Source organism: Oncorhynchus kisutch, linkage group LG23, assembly GCF_002021735.2.
Source record: "Oncorhynchus kisutch isolate 150728-3 linkage group LG23, Okis_V2, whole genome shotgun sequence".
Taxonomy (NCBI): Eukaryota; Metazoa; Chordata; class Actinopteri; order Salmoniformes; family Salmonidae; genus Oncorhynchus; species Oncorhynchus kisutch.
This window is the reverse complement of record NC_034196.2, coordinates 35,110,311-35,136,080: the sequence shown is the minus strand read 5'-3', so window position 1 is coordinate 35,136,080 and position 25,770 is coordinate 35,110,311. Positions and strand designations below refer to the sequence as shown.

Below are 25,770 nucleotides of genomic sequence, written 5' to 3'. Positions count from 1 at the left end.
CGCATATCTTTTAAAACATTTTGCTAAACCTCAACTTCTAAATACTCTCCTGCAACCCGCCTCACCCAATGTAGCTATTTTTCCTAAAGTATTTATATTTACTTCGGATCCGGAACCCCTCGACTGAAGCTAGCCAGCTAACTACCAGCTATCAGTCAGCAAAACATTGCTAGCGGTTTTCAGCTAACCGGTCATCAGCTAACCTTTAGCTTGGAAAGCTCTCGCCAGTTCGAACAACGTGACTCTAACCAGAGCATAACGGACCTATTTATTTTTTTATCCCCGGATTCCCACCGCAAACGGAACATCTTCAGCTGGATCTTCACAACTAGCTACCTAGCTAACCGCAACCCCGGATGATTACTCCTGGCTAGCGTTTCCACCCACTTAGCTTGAAGCTAGCCCGGCCAGAGCCCTTGTGCTACCACCGTAGCATACTCCTGGGCTACAATATCCGGATCCACGACCGGTCTATCGATGTCACCACATGAAGAGGAATAAACATACTCACCCCATCGCGACGTCCCCCAAAGGCTAACTCTCTAGCCCTTGCTATCTCCTTGCTTGCTAATTCGGCCTGCTAACTGCTAGCTTGTTTAGCCCCGGTCCGCTAACTGCTACCTTGTTTAGCCCCGGCCTACTAACTGTTAGCTTGTTAGCACAGGCCTGCTAACCGTCTGAATCGCCGCGCCCCAAACACTCACTGGACCCATATTTACTTTCTATCTCTTTCGATTTTTAATTTGTTTATACCTTCCGGTAACCTGCCTCACCCAATGTGATACGGAATCGCTATTATTTTTTATTTTTAGAACACACTCAAGAACCTCCAGAAGCTAACTAGCTACAAGCTATTTAGTCATTGTTCGTTTTTTTAACCTGGATAACACTCGCCAGTCCAGCTTCCATGCCCCATCCACCGCTGCCCCCTGGACACTGATCACTTGGCTACATAGCTGATGCATGCTGGACTGTCCATTAATCACGGTACTCCATTCTGCTTGTTTATGTTTTATCTGTCGGCCCCAGCCGCACTCAGGCTCTGTGTGTAGTTAATCCGACTCTCCCTCTGCCTAGTTAACGCCATTTTACCTGCTGTTGTTGTGCTAGCTGATTAGCTGTTGTTGTCTCACCTACTGTTTTAGCTAGCTCTCCCAATTCAACACCTGTGATTACTGTATGCCTCGCTGTATGTCTCTCTCAAATGTCAATATGCCTTGTATACTGTTGTTCAGGTTAGTTATCATTGTTTTAGTTCACAATGGAGCCCCTAGTTCCACTCTTCATACCCCTGATATCTCCTTTGTCCCACCTCCCACACATGCGGTGACCTCACCCATTACAACCAGCATGTCCAGAGATACAACCTCTCTCATCATCACCCAGTGCCTGGGCTTACCTCCGCTGTACCCGCACCCCACCATACCCCTATCTGCGCATTATGCCCTGAATATATTCTACCATGCCCAGAAACCTGCTCCTCTTATTCTCTGTCCCCAACGCTCTAGGCGACCAGTTTTGATAGCCTTTAGTCGCACCCTCATACTACTCCTTCTCTGTTCCGCGGGTGATGTGGAGGTAAACCCAGGCCCTGCATGTCCCCAGGCACCCTCATTTGTTGACTTCTGTGATCGAAAAACCCCTGGTTTCATGCATGTCAACATCAGAAGCCTCCTCCCTAAGTTTGTTTTACTCACTGCTTTAGCACACTCTGCTAACCCTGATGTCCTTGCCGTGTCTGAATCCTGGCTCAGGAAGGCCACCAAAAATTCTGAGATTTCCATACCCAACTATAACATCTTCCGTCAAGATAGAACTGCCAAAGGGGGAGGAGTTGCAGTCTACTGCAGAGATAGCCTGCAAAGTAATGTCATACTTTCCAGGTCCATACCCAAACAGTTCGAACTACTAATTTTGAAAATTACTCTCTCCAGAAATAAGTCTCTAACTGTTGCCGCCTGCTACCGACCCCCTCAGCTCCCAGCTGTGCCCTGGACACCATTTGTGAATTGATCGCCCCCCATCTAGCTTCAGAGTTTGTTCTGTTAGGTGACCTAAACTGGGATATGCTTAACACCCCGGCAGTCCTACAATCTAAGCTAGATGCCTTCAATCTCACACAAATCATCAAGGAACCCACCAGGTACAACCCTAACTCTGTAAACAAGGGCACCCTCATAGACGTCATCCTGACCAACTGGCCCTCCAAATACACCTCCGCTGTCTTCAACCAGGATCTCAGCGATCACTGCCTCATTGCCTGTATCCGCTACGGAGCCGCAGTCAAACGACCACCCCTCATCACTGTCAAACGCTCCCTAAAACACTTCTGTGAGCAGGCCTTTCTAATCGACCTGGCCCGGGTATCCTGGAAGAACATTGACCTCATCCCATCAGTTGAGGATGCCTGGTCATTCTTTAAAAGTAACTTTCTCACCATTTTAGATAGGCATGCTCCGTTCAAAAAATGCAGAACTAAGAACAGATACAGCCCTTGGTTCACTCCAGACCTGACTGCCCTCGACCAGCACAAAAACATCCTGTGGCGGACTGCAATAGCATCGAATAGTCCCCGCGATATGCAACTGTTCAGGGAAGTCAGGAACCAATACACGCAGTCAGTCAGGAAAGCTAAGGCCAGCTTCTTCAGGCAGAAGTTTGCATCCTGTAGCTCCAACTCCAAAAAGTTCTGGGACACTGTGAAGTCCATGGAGAACAAGTGCACCTCCTCCCAGCTGCCAACTGCACTGAGGCTAGGTAACACGGTCACCACCGATAAATCCATGATTATCGAAAACTTCAACAAGCATTTCTCAATGGCTGGCCATGCCTTCCGCCTGGCTACTCCAACCTCGGCCAACAGCTCCGCCCCCCCCGCAGCTACTCGACGATATGCAACTGTTCAGGGAAGTCAGGAACCAATACACGCAGTCAGTCAGGAAAGCTAAGGCCAGCTTCTTCAGGAAGAAGTTTGCATCCTGTAGTTCCAACTCCAAAAAGTTCTGGGACACTGTGAAGTCCATGGAGAACAAGAGCACCTCCTCCCAGCTGCCCACTGCACTGAGGCTAGGTAACATGGTCACCACTGATAAATCCATGATTATCGAAAACTTCAACAAGCATTTCTCAACAGCTGGCCATGCCTTCCGCCTGGCTACTCCAACCTCGGCCAACAGCTCCGCCCCCCCCCCCCGCAGCTACTCGCCCAAGCCTCTCCAGGTTCTCCTTTACCGAAATCCAGATATCAGATGTTCTGAAAGAGCTGCAAAACCTGGACCCGTACAAATCAGCTGGGCTTGACAATCTGGACCCTCTATTTCTGAAACTATCTGCCGCCATTGTCGCAACCCCTATTACCAGCCTGTTCAACCTCTCTTTCATATCGTCTGAGATCCCCAAGGATTGGAAAGCTGCCGCAGTCATCCCCCTCTTCAAAGGGGGAGACACCCTGGACCCAAACTGTTACAGACCTATATCCATCCTGCCCTGCCTATCTAAGGTCTTCGAAAGCCAAGTCAACAAACAGGTCACTGACCATCTCGAATCCCACCGTACCTTCTCCGCTGTGCAATCTGGTTTCCGAGCCGGTCACGGGTGCACCTCAGCCACGCTCAAGGTACTAAACGATATCATAACCGCCATCGATAAAAGACAGTACTGTGCAGCCGTCTTCATCGACCTTGCCAAGGCTTTCGACTCTGTCAATCACCATATTCTTATCGGCAGACTCAGTAGCCTCGGTTTTTCGGATGACTGCCTTGCCTGGTTCACCAATTACTTTGCAGACAGAGTTCAGTGTGTCAAATCGGAGGGCATGCTGTCCGGTCCTCTGGCAGTCTCTATGGGGGTGCCACAGGGTTCAATTCTCGGGCCGACTCTTTTCTCTGTATATATCAATGATGTTGCTCTTGCTGCGGGCGATTCCGTGATCCACCTCTACGCAGACGACACCATTCTATATACTTCCGGCCCGTCCTTGGACACTGTGCTATCTAACCTCCAAACGAGCTTCAATGCCATACAACACTCCTTCCGTGGCCTCCAACTGCTCTTAAACGCTAGTAAAACCAAATGCATGCTTTTCAACCGTTCGCTGCCTGCACCCGCACGCCTGACCAGCATCACCACCCTGGATGGTTCCGACCTTGAATATGTGGACATCTATAAGTACCTAGGTGTCTGGCTTCCAGACTCATATCAAACATCTCCAATCGAAAATCAAATCAAGAGTCGGCTTTCTATTCCGCAACAAAGCCTCCTTCACTCACGCCGCCAAACTTACCCTAGTAAAACTGACTATCCTACCAATCCTCGACTTTGGCGATGTCATCTACAAAATTGCTTCCAACACTCTACTCAGCAAACTGGATGCAGTTTATCACAGTGCCATCCGTTTTGTCACTAAAGCACCTTATACCACCCACCACTGCGACTTGTATGCTCTAGTCGGCTGGCCCTCACTACATATTCGTCGCCAGACCCACTGGCTCCAGGTCATCTACAAGTCCATGCTAGGTAAAGCTCCGCCTTATCTCAGTTCACTGGTCACGATGGCAACACCCATTCCGTAGCACGCGCTCCAGCAGGTGTATCTCACTGATCATCCCTAAAGCCAACACCTCATTTGGCCGCCTTTCGTTCCAGTACTCTGCTGCCTGTGACTGGAACGAATTGCAAAAATCGCTGAAGTTGGAGACTTATCTCCCTCACCAACTTCAAACATCTGCTATCTGAGCAGCTAACCGATCGCTGCAGCTGTACATAGTCTATTGGTAAACAGCCCATCCATTTTCACCTACCTCATCCCCATACTGTTTTTATTTATTTACTTTTCTGCTGTTTTGCACACCAATATCTCTACCTGTACATGTCCATCTGATCATTTATCACTCCATTGTTAATCTGCAAAATTGTAATTATTCGCCTACCTCCTCATGCCTTTTGCACACAATGTATATAGACTCCCCCCTTTTTTTCTACTGTGTTATTGACTTGTTAATTGTTTACTCCATGTGTAACTCTGTGTTGTCTGTTCACACTGCTATGCTTTATCTTGGCCAGGTCACAGTTGTAAATGAGAACTTGTTCTCAACTAGCCTACCTGGTTAAATAAAGGTTAAATAAAAATAAAAAATAAAATAAGGCATTTTTCCTATTTTGTTGCATTACAACCTGTAATTTAAATATATTTTAATTGGATTTCATGTAATTGACATACACAAAGTAGTCCAATTGTTTTTTAAATAAATAAACGGAAAAGTGGTGCGTGCATATGTATTCACCCTCTTTGCTATGATGTCCCTAAATAAGATCTGGTGCAACCAATTACCTTCAGAAGTCACATAAGTAGTTAAATAAAGTTCACCTGTAATCTAAGTGTTACATGATCTGTCATGTGATCTCAGTATATATACACCTGTTCTGAAAGGCCCCCGAGTCTGCAACACCAGTAAGCAAGGGGCACCACCAAGCAAACGGCACCATGAAGACCAAGGAGCTCTTCAAACAGGTCAGGGACAACGTTGTGATGAAGTACAGCTCAAGGTTGGGTTAAAAGAATATTAGAAACTTTGAACATCCCACAGAGCACCATTAAATCCATTATTAAAAAAGGGAAAGAATATGGCACCACAACAAACCTGCCAAGAGAGGGCCGCCCACCAAAACTCACGGACCACACAAGGAGGGCATTTATCAGAGATGCAACAAAGAGACCAAAGATAACCCAGAAGGAGCTGCAAAGCTCCACAGCGGAGATTGGAGTATCTGTCCATAGGACCACTTTAAGCCGTGCACTCCACAGAGCTGGGCTTTTTAAGGAAGAGTAGCCAGAAAAACACCATTACTTAAATAAAAAAATAAGCAAATGTGTTTGGTGTTCTCCAAAAGGCATGTGGGAGACTCCCCAAACATATGGAAGAAGATACTCAAATTTAGCTTTTTGGCCAAAACGCTATGTCTGGCGCAAACCCAACACCTCATCACTCTGAGAACACCATCCCCACAGTGAAGCATGGTGGTGGTGGCAGCATCATGCAGTGGGTATGTTTCTCATCAGGGACTGGGAAACTAGTCAGAATTGAAGGAATGATGGATGGCGCTAAATACAGTGAGATTCTTGCGGGAAACCTGTTCCAGTCTTCCAGAGATTTGAGACTGGGACGGAGGTTCACCTTCCAGCAGAACAATGACCCTAAACATACTGCTAAAGCAACACTCAAGTGGTTTAAGGGGAGACATTTAAATGTCTTGGAATGGCCTAGTCAAAGCCCAGACCTCAATCCAATTGAGAATGTGGTATGACTTAAAGATTGCTGTACACCAGCGGAACCCATCCAACTTGAAGGAGCAGGAGCAGTTTTGCATTAAAGAATGGGCAAAAATCCCAGTGGCTAGATGAGCCAGGCTTATAGCAACATACCCCAAGAGACATGCAGATGTAAAAGGTGACTCTACAAAGTATTGACTTTGGGGGGTTGAATAGTTATGCACGCTCAAGTTTTAAAAAAATTGTCGTATTTCTTGTTTGTTTCACAATAAAGAAATATTTTGAATTTTCAAAGTGGTAGGCATGTTGTGTAAACAAATGATAGAAACCCCCCAAAAATGAATTTTAATTCCAGGTTGTAAGGCAACAATATAGAAAAATTCCAAGGGGGGTGAATACTTTCGCAAGCCACTTCGCAAGCCACTGTAGTATGTTCTATAGATGGTCTTAAACTGCAGTAATTTATGCCTGAGATTATTTGAACATGACTGGGCATTCTAACATATCTGTATCCATTCTCCATCAATAACGTCTGCCAGGTCTTTTTTTTACATGTTTTGTACCATCGAGAAAAGCCTTTAACCTCAAGTTGATTTCCAAAATGTATCAAGGGATACAGACTGTTCTTCCCTGGCTGCCTGTCCCTGATGAGACCCCCCATCTGATCCTTCTCAGAGGAGACATGACAAAGAATTACCTTGGTGTACATTAATACATTATATTATCCAAGAATAGAAATAGTTCAATAATTGAAATGCCCATTATTCCCAGATCCCAGACTGTAGCTTTAAACTGCTGTACTGTAGCTACTGTAGGTATACCGATCAACTCACGATGGAACTTTATATCCATTCACTGTTTGTTATAACATACTACAAAATTCACCTGAGCTCCATAGACTGGTCTTCCCTGGCTGTCTGACCCTGCAGGTACCTCTGTCACCACCTGATCCATCTGGCATGTGTCAGAGTAGTGTTGTCTACTGACTATGCACCATGACAGTGAAGCATGAAAAGCTGTTTATACAATCTCAGTGTGAAAAGTAGGGAATTAGCTAGGGAAAAGGACAGATCAATAACATTACGCTGCTATACTGACTAATATAAAATTATATCAGTCTGCTTGAAACATGTACGTATTACAGACTCGGTCAGGGAGAGGTTGAAAATGTCAGAAGACACTTGCCAGTTGGTCCACGCATGCTTTGAGTACACATCCTGGTAATCTGTCATGGCCTGCGACTTGGTGAATGTTGACCTGTTTTAAAGGTCTTGCTCACATCGGCTACCAAGAGCATTATCACACAGTCGTCTGGAACAGCTGGTGCTCTCATGCATGCGTCAGTATTGCTTGCCTCGAAGCGAGCATAAAAGGCATTTAGCTCATCTGGTAGGCTTGCATCACTGGGAAACTGGCGGCTGGGTTTCTCTTTAGGATTCAATCTTAATCCTGTATTGACGCTTTGCCTGTTTGATGGTTCGTAGTGGGATTTCTTATAAGTGTCCAGAATAGTTTCCCGCTCCTTGAAAGCGGCAACTCTAGCCTTTAGCTTGATGCAGATGTTGCCTGTAATCCATGGCTTCTGGTTGGGATATGTACGTACTAGGGATGCACCGATATGACATTTTTGGCCGATACTTATATCCAATATTTTCCTTGACAAAGAAAGCGATACGGATAACCGATATTAAACATTTTTGCGGCCTTTCAAGCGTTCTAGTACAGTTAAATAGTTAACACACACGGACGCAGTGGTCTAAGGCACTGCATCTCAGTGCAAGAGGCGTCACTACAGTCCATTGTTCGAATCCAGGCTGTATCACATCCGACCGTGATTGGGAATCCCAATAAATCACTGACAGTGTCACCAGCAGAGCACTCACACACCATCACACCTCCACCTTCATGCTTCACAATGGGAACCACACATGCAGAGATCATCCGTTCACCTGCTCTGCTTCTCACAAGGACACAGGGGTTGGAACCAAAAATCTCACATTTGGACTCATCAGACTAAAGGACAGATTTCCACCGGTCTAATGTCCATTGCTCATGTTTATAGACCCAATCAAGTCTCTTTTTCTCATTGGTGTCCTTTAGTAGTGTTTTCTTTGCAGCAATTCAACCATGAAGGACGGATTAACGCAATCTCCTCTAAACAGTGGATGTTGAGATGTGTCTGTTACTTGAACTCTGTGAAGCATTTATTTGCGCTGCATTTTCTGAGGCTGGTAACTCTAATGAACTTATCTCCCGCAGCAGAGGTAACTCTGGGTCTTTCTTTCCTGTGGCGGTCCTCATGAGAGCCAGTTTCATCATAGCACTTGATGGTTTTTGCGACTGCCCTTGAAGAAACGTTCAAAGTTCTTGACATTTTCCGGATTGACTGACCATATCTTAAAGTAATGATGGACTGTCGTTTCTCTTTGCTTATTTGAGCTGTTCTTACCATAATATGGACATGGTCTTTTACCAAATAGGGCTATCTTCTGTATACCAACCCTACCTTGTCACAACACAACTGATTGTCTCAAATGCATTAAGAAGGAAATAAATTCCACAAATTAACTTTTAACAAGGCACACCTGTTAATTGAAATGCATTCCAGGTGACTACCTGTGCTGCATCAGATGACTTGGCCTCCACAATCCCCCGACCTAAACACAATTGAGATGGTTTGGGATGAGTTGGACCGCAGAGTGAAGGAAAATCTGCCAACAACTGCTCAGCATCTGTGGGAACTCCTTCAAGACGGTTGGAAAAGCATTCCAGGTAAAGCTAGTTGAGAGAATGCCAAGAGTGTGCAAAGCTGTTATCAAGGCAAAGGGTGGCTACTTTGAATAATGTCAAATATGAAATATATTTTGTTTTGTTTAACACTTTTGTGGTTACATGATACCATGTGTGTTATTTCATAGCTTTGATGTATTCTGTCAGAGTTTACTAGGAGTGGTAGGTTGAGTCGGTCACGCCAAAATACAGGGCGCATAAAACAGACCAGCCCAAACACAGGACCAAACAGTCCGGAGAAAATAAACACGAAAACACATCCACAACCAACAAAGTAACAATCCCGCACAAACCTAGGCGGACCTAACAGGCTTAAATAGACATAAATCAATCAACTTAACAGGGAACAGGTGCAACCAATAAGACAAAACGAAACGGAAAAAGGGATCAGTGGCGGATAGTAGACCGGCGACGACGACTGCCGAGCTCCACCCGAACAGGCAGGGGAGCCACCTTCGGTGGGAGACGTGACATCTTCACTATTATTCTACAATGTAGAAAATAGTAAAAATAAAAAATAAACTCTTGAATGAGTCGGTGTGTCCAAACTTTTGACTCTTATTGTGTACATATATATATATATATACACAGTAAATATATATTTATTTCGTTGTTGGACATTAAAGGCTGTGAAATCACCAGGAAATTGGCCTCCCGAGTGGGCTATACTCCGCCTTGTCTCAGGATGGTAAGTTGGTGGTTGAAGATATCCCTCTAGTGGTGTGGGGGCTGTGCTTTGGCAAAGTGGGTGGGGTTATATCCGTTCCTGTTTGGCCCTGTCCGGGGGTGTCCTCGGATGGGGCCACAGTGTCTCCTGACCCCTCCTGTCTCAGCCTCCAGTATTTATGCTGCAGTAGTTTATGTGTCGGGGGGCTGGGGTCAGTTTGTTATATCTGGAGTACTTCTCCTGTCCTATTCGGTGTCCTGTGTGAATCTAAGTGTGCGTTCTCTAATTCTCTCCTTCTCTCTTTCTTTCTCTCTCTCGGAGGACCTGAGCCCTAGGACCATGCCCCAGGACTACCTGACATGATGACTCCTTGCTGTCCCCAGTCCACCTGGCCATGCTGCTGTTCCAGTTTCAACTGACCTGAGCCCTAGGACCATGCCCCAGGACTACCTGACATGATGACTCCTTGCTGTCCCCAGTCCACCTGGCCATGCTGCTGCTCCAGTTTCAACTTCCACCTGACTGTGCTGCTGCTCCAGTTTCAACTGTTCTGCCTTATTATTATTCGACCATGCTGGTCATTTATGAACATTTGAACATCTTGGCCATGTTCTGTTATAATCACCACCCGGCACAGCCAGAAGAGGACTGGCCACCCCACATAGCCTGGTTCCTCTCTAGGTTTCTTCCTAGGTATTGGCCTTTCTAGGGAGTTTTTCCTAGCCACCGTGCTTCTACACCTGCATTGCTTGCTGTTTGGGGTTTTAGGCTGGGTTTCTGTACAGCACTTTGAGATATCAGCTGATGTACGAAGGGCTATATAAATAAATTTGATTTGATTTGCAGCGGTCTAAGGCATTGAAGTGTTTGAGGCGTCACTACAGATCCAGGTTCGATCCCGGACTGTGTCCCGGACTGAGACGACGCACAATTGACCTAGCATTTGGCCGGCCGGGATGTCCTTGTCCATCGCGCTCTAGCAACTTCTGTGGCGAGCCGGGCACATGCACACTGACACAGTCGCCAGTTGTACATTGTTTCCTTCAACACATTGGTGGTACTCTTTGCCTGGTCCATTCAGTGTGCTCCCGATGCAAAATACCACTGACAGATCTTTTTATAAATAATTTGGATAAAACGTGGGCTTAAAACTGAAGTTTCGTTTTTAATAAAAATAAATCAAACGGAAAAATCTGAGGGGGCATGTGCTTTTTTTGCCCCCTATGGGCATGATGCCACTGGCTGTTGCTCTAACATAGCAACTCACATAGCAAATATGCCAAATTAATTTCAATGAGGAAATAGTCACTGGTTGTATTTGATAAACTTTTTATTTAAAAGGTATGGATTTCAGCAAATAAAGAAAGCCAGAGAGGAAAAAAAATAGATACACGGTAAGGGTTTAAGAATTTAAAATTTTGAAGTATCGATTATACAGCGACTCGAAGAATGTTGGAGGTTCACTCCAAAAACTCTAGGCTCCACTCAAATCCGCAGAAGAAATCAGCATGGAGTTGAGATACTTGGCTAATTTCTAAATAGTTTGGACTGTGCAATATAACTCATTTATTAATTTGTTATGGAAAGGTTTGTGAACGTGCGCAGCATCTTACATCAAGCTGACCCTTGTGATCAAGCAGCCAAACACTTTCTAGAACTGGATACGTGATAACATCCTAACAAAGAGTTATTTGTACATCACCCAAGAAATAAGAGCGACAACCTGATTAATACCGTACTTTATTTTCCCTCTTTAGAAGAAAGCTATTTCTGAACATTTTCTACATCAACCCGGGAGAGCACTTTGATGCGTTTGGGCATGGCCACGATAATCTCCACCCCTGCCCTTTTTCTCTTCCCCATGGGGGTGGTAACTGTTTTGACGCTAGCGTCCTTCTGAACCAGCATGGCCTCACTCTGAGCCTGGAGAACGTCCAGTTTCTGCCTGAGCTCCTGTAGGTGGTCAATGTCGTTGATCCCGCTCACATTCTCCATGATGGATTTGAGTTTGGCCACACACTCCCTCTGCAGTTCCTCCTTTTGCAGTTCCTCCCTCTCCCGCAGGCCCTGTGAAGCCTGTGGGGCCACCCACTGTGTTTGTATGCTATGCAGTTGTAACTGTGGAGTTTGAGGAGTTTGCACCAGTGGCACTGTTTCTTCAGGCCCATCCCACTGAAGAGAGACTGGGGAAGCTGGGGAGAGATGCATTAGACCATTGAGGGCTTCCTCTATCTCCTCTGTTGTGGTGTGAGTGGTCTGTGAATGCAGCGTGAGCAGAGGGTGGTCCCTGTATTTGGGACACAGGTGCTCCCAGGTCCAGTTAGGCTCAGACCTGAAGACGTGACAGAAGTGTTCACAGGGCAGGCGCTGGTCCCTCCACACCTCACACTCACAGGAGGGCCAGGTGGACTCTGAACCGAAGCTGACCGCGTAGGACCGCGCTGCCGTGGTCTCTGCCCGACTCTTCACCCGGAAAGTGCCGTCGGCGGCGTCGCTGGCCTGCTCCACCACGATGTCGGGGTCTTGCAGGGCCGCAGACATGTTGTCCATCACCAGGGCCACCACACTCCAAGGGCGATGCCACAGGAACGGAGGCACAGTGGGGTTGAGGTTGTACTCGGCAGAGGACTGGCTGTTGAGGTCTATGTACCTGGAGATTCAGGGAGTGTAGCAGGTTTAGACTGACCAGACATCAAAACACTTACATTAAAGGGGAATTACACTCCAAAATAAAAGTTTACAAAGGTAGTCAAAATGTCAAGATGAGTCCACAGCCTACATCTTAACCCCAATGCAGAAGATAAGCACTGTAAATTATATGGTGTTTATCTTCCATAAATTTAGCAGATATCTCAACAGAAGACCACTTTTGACAGCGAATACTATTCTAAATGAAATTGAATCCTATTCTAATACGAACTTACCTTTGGTGCATCTGTGGGAAGTAGTCGTCAACAAGAAACTGCAGCATTTGGCTCAGGGTGTCTTTTTTATGGACCTTCATGTTATTATGTGTGAAAAAGTCGCTCTGCATTTCCAGACCTCCGTTCACCATAGACACAAAGTTGACAATATCAACCCTCACAGCGTTCGCCCATCTCTGAATGAACAAAAACAAGAGCATGTAGCTAACTCTGTATGCGCCATCATTAGACTAGGATGCACATTATGGACCTATAGCTAGCATATTATGGATCTATAGCTAGATACTGTATCACGGATTCAGCTAGCAAAAACATAACACACTTGCTACTGCTACTTCTACAGATTGTCTACATACAGTAGGTGTGGTTTAAACATGCTGTCTGCTTCAGGATGAAAGCACCTCTAAGCACAGGTCTGAGATCTGCTTTCTTTCTAACCACCCTGACCTTCATTAATACGCAGGTTATGACACAGCTGGCCCAGGACCTGACCCCATTGCCCCTATGATTTCAGTAATTGACATGTGCACTACAAACCTTCTCCTCTGACAGCCACTTGTTAGTGAACCAGTTCTTGAAAAGTTGTCTCTTTTCCAACCAGATGGGGCTCTGCTGTAGTAGTTCTACTGCCCCCTGGTGTTGCTCTCTGGTAAGGGCACCAGCGATGGCCTTCATCATATCAAAGATCCCCTCCTGGTTGGTGATGGCTCGGGACCGGTTGCTCAGCCACTTGGTCCAGGTCCTCTCCCGCAGGTGATCGCTGAAGACTGCCTGAGCACCTGAGATTGGAATGGAAACAGTCCGTAATGAGCTAACTCTAACCACCTAATGTTCTAGTATTTAGAGTTTGTAACAGATTAAACATTTTCTTGACCAACAGGTCTTTTCAAAAGAAAATCCTGAAACTCACAGCCAACAGTGCTGAGAGCACATTATGAAGCGAACTTGCTTTTCCCACCTCATAGCTAACATTAAAACCTCACCACTGTTCACCTGTGAATGCTGCCTCCACCGCCTTCATCTCCACAGGGCAGTGTTCAGTGAGGATGTAGGCTGGGCTCCAGCCCCGGTTCCACTGCCTGAACACCCCCAGCGCCTCCCCCAAGGCTTCGGCGCTCCTCGACTGCACGACAAACAGGCCCACCGGCGCCATGCTCACATTGGTGCGCACGCACAGGAAGAAGAGTGGCAGGGGGAAGCGCGTCCTCTTATAGGCCGCGTCCAGGAAGCACACCTCCTTGCCATACTGCCGAAGCAGCCGCCGCTGCCAATCCGTCTGGTAGCAGAGCAACAGGTTCTCGCTCTCTGATTGAACCCTAAGCAGGAAGTTGATTCTAGGAGCTTCTGCCTTCCAATTCTCTGCCAAGGTCTAAGAGGGGGGGGGGGGGGGGTTGTTATGATTAATAGCCGAGGTGAAACTTTTGCGTCCTTTCAATTATTTCAGTGCTAACCAAACTCCTTTTTGCGCCAGCGTGAGCTTTATATATGGTTGTGCACCTTGACTTTTGCTATAACATGTCTGTCTTATTCTAAACCACAGCAGTGATATTCCCATGAACTTAAACAACCCCAATGACGTGTCATGGAGTAATATTTATCTGTGCTCTGTTACATCACACACATGTATTAATTCACCACACCAAGTGTGTAGAAGTTTCAGACTACATACTTTCTAAAAAGCAGTTCCAGAATGAGGGGTGCTTTAGCTCTGCTGGTGTTGATGTTCTGTCTGTTTGGGGAATGGGCTCAGGGAGAGAGTGGTGGGGTCCGAGAGAATGACATCACTCAACCCAGTTGTTGTTGTAGATTTACATAATAATGGCCAGCATCTACTGTCAACAAGTAAGGTGGCAGGTAGCCTAGCGGTTAAGAGCGTTGGGCCAGTAATAGAAAGGTTGCCGGTTAGAATCAGCCGACTAGGTGAAAAATCTGTCTGTGCCCTTTGAGCAAGGCACTTTACCCTAATTGCTCATGTAAGTCACTCTGGATGAGAACGTCTGCTAAATTACTAAAATATAAATACAATCGCAATGGAGGCAATGACTATGTATCCAATTCAGTGACTGCGTTTAGACAGGCAGCCACGTTCGGGTCTTTTTTTCACTAATTGGTCTTTTGACCAATCAGATCAGTTCTGAAAAAGATCTGATGTGTAAAGATCAATTAGTAAACACAACCTTTGTTGGTGGAGAAAGGAGTCTCTGGAAAGACTCCAGGATCTGGGCTGATGACAAACATTTTCAGTGGCTTTCTGCTCTTCCCATGTAAGGATAACGCACCACAAAGATGTTATGAATTTTCATTTTTCTTGAATCCGTGGAAAACTCTGCATGTGCGTTCCTGAATTGTATAATAAAGGCTTGTCAAGTCTCTTTCTATCATGCACAGAAACAGGCACTGACACACAATCATCCAAACTGAAAGCTACGGACTGGGATTTGGGAAGCTATTCAATTGTCATTTAAATTCTTCAATTCTTTACCCATTGATTCTAGAAGAATATAACGTGTAAATGCCTCATGTGCTCTGCACAACTGTCGGTTTATCCTTGATTTTGGGCATCAGGAGACAGAAAGCAATATATACTGAAAGCATGAATGTTGACATGCAGAATGTTTTGGGACTATATCAAAAAAACTAATGAAACAATAGAGTAAAATGCCCCTTTAAACAAGTGTTTCAAAGAGGGTGGGTGACATGCATACAAACTGTTCATAAATTGCAGTGAAAACATACAGCTAACACTACCAGCCCCAATGGCCTTATCTCAGAAGACAATCCAAATATCTGATGAATAGGTGGGAATGATAGTGCAGCACAGCCTTCTCACCAGCAGGTTGACCAGGTCTATTTTGCTGTAGTGTTCCTCCGCGATGACCTGAGCCATGACGGCATGGATAGTTTTCTCTGTGGGGAAGAAGCGCCTCAGCGGCGGCGGGGTCGTGTCTTGGAACAGCTCCGTCCGCACGTACTGGACCATCAGGTTCTTTACCTCCTTCACCTTCCTCACCCCCTGCTGCACCAACGCTCGGATGTAACCTTTGACCCTGTCGTCCATCTGATCTGCACCCTGAGGGCAGGAGGAGAGAGTGGCTTTTTTTAAGTAGGGAGAAAATACCCCTAACTACTGTTACAGGGTCAGATACTTGTATTCCACAGGGAATTTTAAGAGATCAAGGTTTTATTACATCTGTGTACCGAACAGACATACAGGCATACAGACACTAGTTATGTAGCCTAAAGAGAGTCCAATGCAATAGATCCCATGGTCATAGTATAGTAATAACATAGTAATACCTTTCCAATAGGATGGCCCTTGTGGTCGGTGACACTGGGTATTTTGAGGAAATACTGTATCTTCCACTGCACTGAGGCTGGGTCTGTCTGGAGAGCTTGTTTGATGGAAATAGACATGACCCTCCTCAACCGTGATGTGTCCTTCTCCAACTGATGCAGTATGGAGCAAGCGCACACACACACAGATATAATTATGTATATTAGTCTGATGTGCATTCTAATGTTGACTGTGGTGCACGGTCACTGGAGTTACATAATACACATATATAAACATAAACACAGTTTCACCCGTACCTTGAATCCAGGGAACTTCACAATGCGGCTGATTGTGAACACAGCAGGGCATGCTACTTTCTTGGTTTTCAGCAACAGGTTTCTTTTTTCCTTGCCATCTTTTGCCTGAAAGACCAAAATGAGTGGCAGGTGAGAATGGAATTGTTGAGACTGGTTGTGAACCCCACAACTACCTTGAAGCATTGATGAAACCAGGGTCATATTCATTATCATCAAGGACCATAACCACCCGAGCCACGGCATGTTCACCCCGCTATCATCCAGAAGGCGAGGTCAGTACCGAGAGACTGAAAAACAGCTTCTATCTTAAGGCCATCAGACTGTTAAATAGCTATCACTAGCCGGCCTCCACCCAGTACCCTGACCTGTCACTGTCACTAGCCAGCTACCACCCGGTTACTCAACCCTGCACCTTAGAGGCTGCTGTCCTATGTTCATAGACATGGAATTACTGGTCACTTTAATAATGGAACACTGGTCACTAATAAATGTTTAAATGCTGTTTTACTCATTTCATATGTAAACTCAGCAAAAAAAGAAACGTCCCTTTATAAGGACCCCGTCTTTCAAAGATAATTTGTAAAAATCCAAATAACTTCACAGATCTTCATTGTAAAGGGTTTAAACACTGTTTCCCATGCTTGTTCAATGAACCATAAACAATTAATGAACATGCACCTGTGGAACGGTCATTAAGACACTAACAGCTTACAGGCGGTAGGCAATAAAGGTCACAGTTATGAAAACTTGGGACACTAAAGAGGCCTTTCTACTGACTCTGAAAAACCCTAAAAGAAAGATGCCCAGGGTCCCTGCGCATGTGCATGAACGTGGCTTAGGCATGCTGCAAGGAGGCATGAGGACTGCAGATGTGGCCAGGGCAATAAATTAGAATGTCCGTACTGTGAGGCGCCTAAGACATCGCTACAGGGAGAAAGGACGGACAGCTGATCATCCTCGCAGTGGCAGACCACGTGTAACAACACCTGCACAGGATCGGTACATCCGAACATCTGTGGGACAGGTACAGGATTGCAACAACTGCCTGAGTTACACCAGGAACGCACAATCCCTCCATCAGTGCTCAGACTGTCCGCAATAGGCTGAGAGAGGCTGGACTGAGGGCTTGTAGGCCTGTTGTAAGGCAGGTCCTCACCAGACATCACCGGCAACAACGTTGCCTATGGGCACAAACCCACCGTCGCTGGACCAGACCGGACTGGCAAAAAGTGCTCTTCACTGACGAGTCGCGGTTTTGCCTCACCAGGGGTGAGAGTCGGATTCGCGTTTATCGTCAAAGGAATGAGCGTTACACCGAGGCCTGTACTCTGGAGCAGGATCGACTCACAGCATCATGCTGTGTCACAGCATCATCGGACTGAGCTTGTGGTCATTGCAGGCAATCTCAATGCTGTGTGTTAAAGGGAAGACATCCTCCTCCCTCATGTGGTACCCTTCCTGCAGGCTCATCCTGACATGACCCTCCAGAATGACAAAGCCACCAGCTATACTGCTCATTCTGTGCATGATTTCCTGCAAGACAGGAATGTCAGTGTTCTGCCATGGCCGTTGAAGAGCCCGGATCTCAATCCCATTGAGCACGTCTGGGACCTGTTGGATCAGAGGGTGAGGGCTAGGGCCATTCCCCCCAGAAATGTCCGGGAACTTGCAGGTGCCTTGGTGGAATAGTGGGGTAACATCTCACAGCAAGAACTGGCATATCTGGTGCAGTCCATGAGGAGGAGATGCACTGTAGTACTTAATGCAGCTGGTGGCCACACCAGATACTGACTGTTACTTTTGATTTTGACCCCCCTTTGTTCAGGGACACATTATTCAATTTATGTTAGTCACATGTCTGTGGAACTTGTTCAGTTTATGTCTCAGTTGTTATTTGTTATGTTCATACAAATATTTACACAAGTTAAGTTTGCTGAAAATAAACGCAGTTGACAGTGAGAGTACGTTTCTTTTCTTTTCATATACTGTATTCTAGTCAATGCCATCCTTCAACTTTTGCTGTATATATACACTATTCTATCCTATGTATTCTACAGATACACAAAATATTCTATCCACATACTGTCCATAATGCCTATACATTACACACACACACACACACACACACACACACACACACACACACACACACACACACACACACACACACACACACAGTACCAGTGAAAAGTTTGGACACACCTACTCATTCCAGGGTTTTTCTTTATTTTTGCTATTTTCTACCATGTAGAACAATAGTGAAGACTTCAAAACTATGAAATAAAACATATGGAATCATGTAGTAACCAAAAAGGTGTTAAATAAATCAAAATATAGTTTATATTTGAGGTTCTTCAAAGTTGTCACCCTTTGCCTTGATGATAGCTTTGCACACTCTTGGCATTCTCTCAACCAACTTCACCTGGAATGCTTTTCCAACAGTCTTGAAGGAGTTCCCACATATGCTGAGCACTTGTTGGCTGATTTTCCTTCATTCTGTGTTCCAACTCATCCCAAACCATCTCAATTGGGTTGAGGTCGGAGGATTGTGGAGGGCAAGTCATCTGATGCAGCACTCCATCACTCTCCTTCTTGGTCAAATAGCCCTTATACAGCCTGGAGGTGTGTTGGGTCATTGTCCTGTTGAAAAACAGATGATAGTGGGACTAAGCGCAAATCAGATGGGATGGCGTATCGCTGCAGAATGCTGTGGTAGCCATGCTGGTTAAGTGTGCCTTGAATGATAAATAAATCACAGACAGTGTCACCAAAGCACCCCCACACCATCACACCTCCTCCTCCATGCTTCACAGTGGGAACCACACATGCGGAGATCATCCGTTCACCTACTCCTACTCTCAAAAATCACACATTTGGACTCATCAGACCAAAGGACAGATTTCCACAGGTCTAATGTCCATTGCTTGTGTTTCTTGGCCCAAGCAAGTCTCTTCTAATTGGTGTCCTTTAGTAGTGGTTTCTTTGAAGCAATTCGACCACGAAGGCCTGATTCACGCAGTCTCCTCTGAACAGTTGATGTTGAGATGTGTCTTTTGATCTCTGTTTGGGCTGCAATTTTTGAGGCTGGTAACTCTGAAAATGTTATCCTCTGCAGCAGAGGTAACTCTGGGTCTTCCTTTCTTGTGGCAGTCCTCATGAATGCCAAGAGTGTGCAAAGCTGTCATCAAGGGAAAGGGTGGCTACTTTGAAGAATTACCAATATAAAATATATTTTGATTTGTTTATCACTTTTTTGGTTACTACATGATTCAACGTGTTATTTCATAGGTTTGATGTCTTCACTATTATTCTACAAACTAAAGCAAAACCCTTGAATGAGTAGGTGTTTTCAAACTTTTGACTGGTAGTATATATATATATATATATATATATACACACAGTGGGGCAAAAAAGTATTTAGTCAGCCACCAATTGTGCAAGTTCTCCCACTTAAAAAGATGAGAGGCCTGTAATTTTCATCATAGGTACACTTCAACTATGACAGACAAAATGAGAAAAAAAATCCAGAAAATCACATTGTAGGATTTTTTTATAATTAATTTGCAAATTATGATGGAAAATAAGTATTTGGTCACCTTCAAACAAGCTAGATTTCTGTCTCTCACAGACCTGTAACTACTTCTTTAATTAAGAGGCACCTCTGTCTTCCACTCGTTACCTGTATTAATGGCACCTGTTTGAACTTCTTATCAGTATAAAAGACACCTGTCCACAACCTCAAACAGTCACACTCCATACTCCACTATGGCCAAGACCAAAGAGCTGTCAAAGGACACCAGAAACAAAATTGTAGACCTGCACCAGGCTGGGAAGACTGAATCTGCAATAGGTAAGCAGCTTGGTTTGAAGAAATCAACTGTGGGAGCAATTATTAGGAAATGGAAGACATACAAGACCACTGATAATCTCCCTCGATCTGGGGCTCCACGCAAGATCTCACCCCGTGGGGTAAAAATGATCACAAGAACGGTGAGCAAAAATCCCAGAACCCCACGGGGGGACCTAGTGAATGACCTGCAGAGAGCTGAGACCAAAGTAACAAAGCCTACCATCAGTAACACACTACGCCGCCAGGGACTCAAATCCTGCAGTGCCAGACGTGTCCCCTGCTTAAGCCAGTACATGTCCAGGCCCGTCTGAAGTTTGCTAGAGAGAATTTGGATGATCCAGAAGAAGATTGGGAGAATGTCATATGGTCAGATGAAACCAAAATATAACTTTTTTGGTAAAAACTCAACTCGTCGTGTTTGGAGGATAAAGAATGCTGAGTTGCATCCAAAGAACACTATACCTACTGTGAAGCATGGGGGTGGAAACATCATGCTTTGGGGCTGTTTTTCTGCAAAGGGACCAGGACGACTGATCCGTGTAAAGGAAAGAAGGAATGGGGCCATGTATCATGAGATTCCATCAGCAAGGGCATTGAAGATGAAACGTGGCTGGGTCTTTCAGCATGACAATGATCCCAAACACACCGCCCGGGCAACGAAGGAGTGGCTTCGTAAGAAGCATTTCAAGGTCCTGGAGTGGCCTAGCCAGTCTCCAGATCTCAACCCCTGTCACGAATCCTGCCGAAGATGGTAGGCTATTTAAGGGCACTAGGCCCGCTGGGTATTGTGCGGGCTTGTTCTCTGTTTATTGGTGTTGGTGTACTAGTGTGATCTCTATTTTTCCGGACAGATTTGGTCCTGTGTATTTAGGACGGGTTGTTTCATGCGACCTTGTGTTTTGCGTGTCCGTGTCTCCGCTGTCTTTGGAATAAAAGATCCACGTACGGAATTACCTGCTCTCTGCGCTTGAGTCCTCCACTCACCATTCATAGAAGTCATAACAACCCCATAGAAAATCTTTGGAGGGAGTTGAAAGTCCGTGTTGCCCAGCAACAGCCCCAAAACATCACTGCTCTAGAGGAGATCTGCATGGAGGAATGGGCCAAAATACCAGCAACAATGTGTGAAAACCTTGTGAAGACTTACAGAAAACATTTGACCTCTGTCATTGCCATCAAAGGGTATATAACAAAGTATTGAGATAAACTTTTGTTGTTGACCAAATACTTATTTTCCACCATAATTTGCACATAAATTCATTAAAAAATCCTACAATGTGATTTTCTGGATATTTTTTTTTCTCATTTTGTCTGTCATAGTTTAAGTGTACCTATGATGAAAATTACAGGCCTCTCTCATCTTTTTAAGTGGGAGAACTTGCACAATTGGTGGCTGACTAAATACACATGTTTGGTGTCACTTAGAAATGTCCTTGTTGTTGGAGGAAAAACAATTTTTTGTCAATTAAAATAACATCAAATTGATCAGAATATAGTGTAGACATTGTTAATGTTGTAAATGACTATTGTAGCTGGAAACAGCAGTTTTTTTAATAGTACCCACAAAACACCAGTCTCAACATCAACAGTGAAGAGGTGACTTTGGGATGCTGGCCATCTAGGCAGAGTTGTTAAGAAAAAGCCATATCTCAGAATAGGCCAATAAAAAGAAAAGAGGAACTCTGCCTAGAAGGTTAGCATCCTGGAGTCGCCTCTTCACTGTTGATGTTGAGAGTGGTGTTTTGCGGGTACTATTTAATGAAGCAGCCAGTTAAGGACTTGTGAGGCATCGGTTTCTCAAACTAAACGCTCTAATGTACTTGTCCTCATGCTCACCTGTGCACCGGGGCCTCCCACTCCTCTTTCTATTCTGGTTAGAGCCACTTTGCTCTGTTCTGTGAAGGGAGTAGTACACAGTGTTGTACGAGATCTTCAGTTTCTTGGCAATTTTTCGCATGGAATAGCCTTCATTTCTCAGAACAAGAAGACGGACGAGTTTCAGATGAAAGTTCTTTGTTTCTGGCCATTTTAAGCCTGTAATCGAACCCACAAATGCTGGTACTCCAGATACCTAACTAGTCTAAAGGCCAGTTTTATTGCTTCTTTAATCAGGACAACAGTTTTCAGCTGTGCTAACATAATTGCAAAAGGGTTTTCTAATGATCAACTAGCCTTTTAAAATTATACACTTGGATTAGCTAACACAACGTCCCATTGGAACACAGGAGTGGTGGTTGCTGATAATAGGCATCTGTACGCCTCCGTAGATATTCCATTCTAAAAATCTGCCGTTTCCAGCTACAATAGTCATTTACAGCATTAACAATGTCTACACTGTATTTCTGATCAATTTGATGTTATTTTAATGGACAAAAAAGTGCTTTTCTTTCTAAACCAAGGACATATCTAAGTGAACCCAAACTTTTGAATGGAAGTGTATACACACACACACACACACACTCCGGACTCCGACATTGCTTGTCCTAATATTTATATATTTCTTAATTCCATGCTTTTACTTTTAGATTTGTGCATATTGTTGTTAAATATTGCTGCACTGTTGGAGCTAGGAACACAAGCATTTCACTACACCTGCAATAACATCTGCTAAATATGTGTATTTGACCAATAAAATGTTATTTGATTAGGCACCATATGGAAGAAAATGTACTGAAATAAGGTGGGACAACCTGAACTCCAATAAGAAAAGCTCCTTTCATTTTTCCATTGCATAATGTTTTGAAAAGTTTTGCTATGATGTGTCCTAATGAATTTGATCCAGGTTCAGATGCACAATACGTCCTAATCATTTACATGGAACACTTAAAAGGCGTTTCAGAATATCATAGATATTAGCACCCTTTGATCCTGAAGTTCCTGCCTCTTCTTGATTCCACACTTTGCCCGGCCCCTGTGGCATCCCATTAGCTTGTGTCCGATGAACACAAACGGTACACCGTCAAAGGGGATACAGGGAGTACCCTTGCCGTACTTCCATTCCCAGTATAGCCTGTTCTTGTGGTCCTGTGGTTTCCAACCTGTTTAGCAGAACACATTGAAAGAGCCATGAGTCCAGGGGTGTATTCATTAGTCGGACTCTGTTGCAAACCGTTTTGCAATGGAAATCGTTTACAGTCTAGGTACCAACCTGAGCTTACAGAGCAAACAGAACAAAACAGGGAGGGACCTACCTGAATTTGTCATATAGAAACTTGTTTTATTTTGAAAAACATTTTATGTATGGAGTAAACGGTTTCTGACTAATGAATACACCCCAGTAGTTTGCATAATATACATCACTAGCTACATAAGAATAATAATCAATCAATAGCTACTTAGTATAGTAGTATCAGTAGCTAAATAGTATAGAAGGGCTAAAAGATAGCAGTAGCTTGATCAATGCAAGTTTGCTCCAGAACACTCAAAGATTTTTTATAACTAACCCAAGATAGACTAGAGCCTGTCGTTTCCAATAGGAGCAAATGAATCATAGTGAGCAGAAGAAGCAAGGAGGTGGGCAGAGCCAAGCACGAGCTACTGAGATCCTATTGGCTCATTGATTTGCATATCTCATTTTAGGGAACGACTACTCTGTGAAGTATCCTTGTACTCCTTCTAAACAACGTATATTTTTTAAACGTTGGCAAAGGGTGAAGTCTACAAAACACAGTCCACTATGTTACAGATTATACTTCTGAAAGAGCTTTATAAAGATCAAATGTTTCATCGATGAGAAAATTTGCAGAATTTGGGCGAAAATCCATCTTGCTCCATCTTCTCTCACTGCCGGCCACTGGGATTCCTCTCATCACCATATTTGGTAGCGAGTAAACGCCAACAGGATGCATCACATATATACATCCGGTGAAATGTCTGTCTCATTGTTATATATGTGACGCTCTTTAGCTTGCTAGCTAGCTTACCTTGGTCATTGAAGCGCTTGTCCACACGATAAGAAATATATTTCACACAGGTTGACTCTTCGACGTGTGAGATATGCTTATTGACCTCTTCAATTGTTTCAAAGACCGCTTCGTTGCACATTTTTGATTATTATCTGTTACCAACGCAGAGAAACAGTCATGTAAACATTCAAATAATGTAGCTAGCTAGCTAAGTACCAGCACAGAGTTTCTAAACCCAGAGGTACAACATCGCGAGGCTTCTGGTAACGTTTGCGAGACCGATTCGGCCGGGGGTTGTGGTTTGAGACGTCAATGCGCAGTTCGGCGCGAGACGCCTTTAGACCCGCGGACGTGTTTTTACCATAGAGAATGATAAGAGGCCAACAAGCCATTTTAGCGTGGGCATGCTGTCGCTATAATGGCACAGATATAAAGCTGAGTTCTATTTATCTCTATGCTTTCCACCAAAGATTTATATATATCTTTGATTTAAAAAATAAATAAAAAGTTGTAGTAAATGGTACCTTTTGTTTAACTAGGCAAGTCGGTTAAGAACAAATTCTTATTTACAATGCTCCGCCCTATGGGACAGTTGCAAAATGTAGTGATAGCCCTCCATCTTCAAGATCCTTTTTACCCTGTACAAATCTCCCACTTTTCCACCACCAAAGCACCCCCAGACCATGACATTGCCTCCACCATGCTTGACAGATGGCGTCAAGCACTCTTCCAGCATCCTTTCATTGTCTCACAAATGTTCTTTGTCATCCAAACACCTCATACTTAGATTAGTCTTTCCGTAAAACCTTTGTCCAATCTTCCTCTGTCCAGTGTCTGTGTTCTTTTGCCCATCTTAATCTTTTCTTTTTATTGGCAAGTCTGAGATATGGATTTTTCTTTGCAACTCTGCCTAGATGGCCAGCATCCCGGAGTCGCCTCTTTACTGTTGATGTTGAGACTGGTGTTTTGCGGGTACTATTTAATGAAGCTGCCAGTTGAGGACTTGTGAGGCATCTGTTTCTCAACCTAGACAATAATATACTTGTCCTCTTGCTCAGTTGTGCACCAGGGCCTCCCACTCTTTCTATTCTGGTTAGGGCCAGTTTGCGCTATTCTGTGAAGGAAGTATTACAAGATCTTCAGTTTCTTGGCAATTTCTCACGTGGAATAGCCTTAATTTCTCAGAACAAGAATAGCCTTTTAAAATGAGAAACTTGGATTAGCTAACACAACATGCCATTGGAACACAGGAGTGATGGTTGCTGATAATGGGCCTTTGTACGCCTACGTAGATATTCCATAAATCTGCCGTTTCCAGCTACAATAGTCATTTACAACATTAACAATGTCTACATTGTATTTCTGATCAATTTGATATTTTAATGGACAAAAGTGTTTTTTTTCAAAAACAAGGACATTTAAGTGATCCCAAACTTTTAACTTTTAGAGATTACCAATGTCACTGTCCCCATTACAACAACGAAATACATGTGATTTTGTCCTTGAAACATGTAATTGAAATACTGTAGAATTCCATTCATTCCTATGGAGGACTGCTCCTACTACGGAGTGCCAATATGGACGATCGGCCAGGGTTTGTATTGGTTTCTACGAGTTTAGCTTGCAAACGTTGCCATGACATCGCCTACAAGTGTGATCGGGATTTCGATTGGCGAATAATTGTCTGGCTGTATTCACACTATGCGGTATCTGGGCACAGCTAGCTAGCTAAACTATTGGGAACCACTGCCCATATAGTAGAAGCGTTTGAGGTC

General features: G+C 44.5%; 1 protein-coding gene across 1 annotated transcript; it reads right to left on the bottom strand.

The window, feature by feature from the left end:
• Window positions 1-11,037: 11,037 nt before the first annotated feature.
• Window positions 11,038-24,306, bottom strand: LOC109868765 (uncharacterized). The gene is made up of 9 exons (XM_031802339.1): window positions 24,014-24,306; window positions 22,950-23,128; window positions 16,241-16,345; window positions 15,947-16,096; window positions 15,480-15,719; window positions 13,643-14,018; window positions 13,187-13,428; window positions 12,650-12,825; window positions 11,038-12,375 (listed from the first exon to the last, which is right to left on the bottom strand). Exons 1-9 carry the CDS (start codon window positions 24,132-24,134, stop codon window positions 11,490-11,492), a joined length of 2,475 nt encoding a protein of 824 aa, XP_031658199.1. The 5' UTR covers window positions 24,135-24,306; the 3' UTR covers window positions 11,038-11,489.
• Between the last annotated feature and the right edge of the window lie 1,464 nt (window positions 24,307-25,770).

Coding starts and splice junctions, on each gene's coding strand:
- LOC109868765 (XM_031802339.1), bottom strand. CDS start 24,134: ATGTGCAACGAAGCGGTCTTTGAAACAATTGAAGAGGTCAATAAGCAT. Junction 23,129..24,013: donor CAAGCGCTTCAATGACCAAG/GTAAGCTAGCTA, acceptor TCTGCTAAACAG/GTTGGAAACCACAGGACCAC. Junction 15,720..15,946: donor AGGGCCATCCTATTGGAAAG/GTATTACTATGT, acceptor TCCTGCCCTCAG/GGTGCAGATCAGATGGACGA.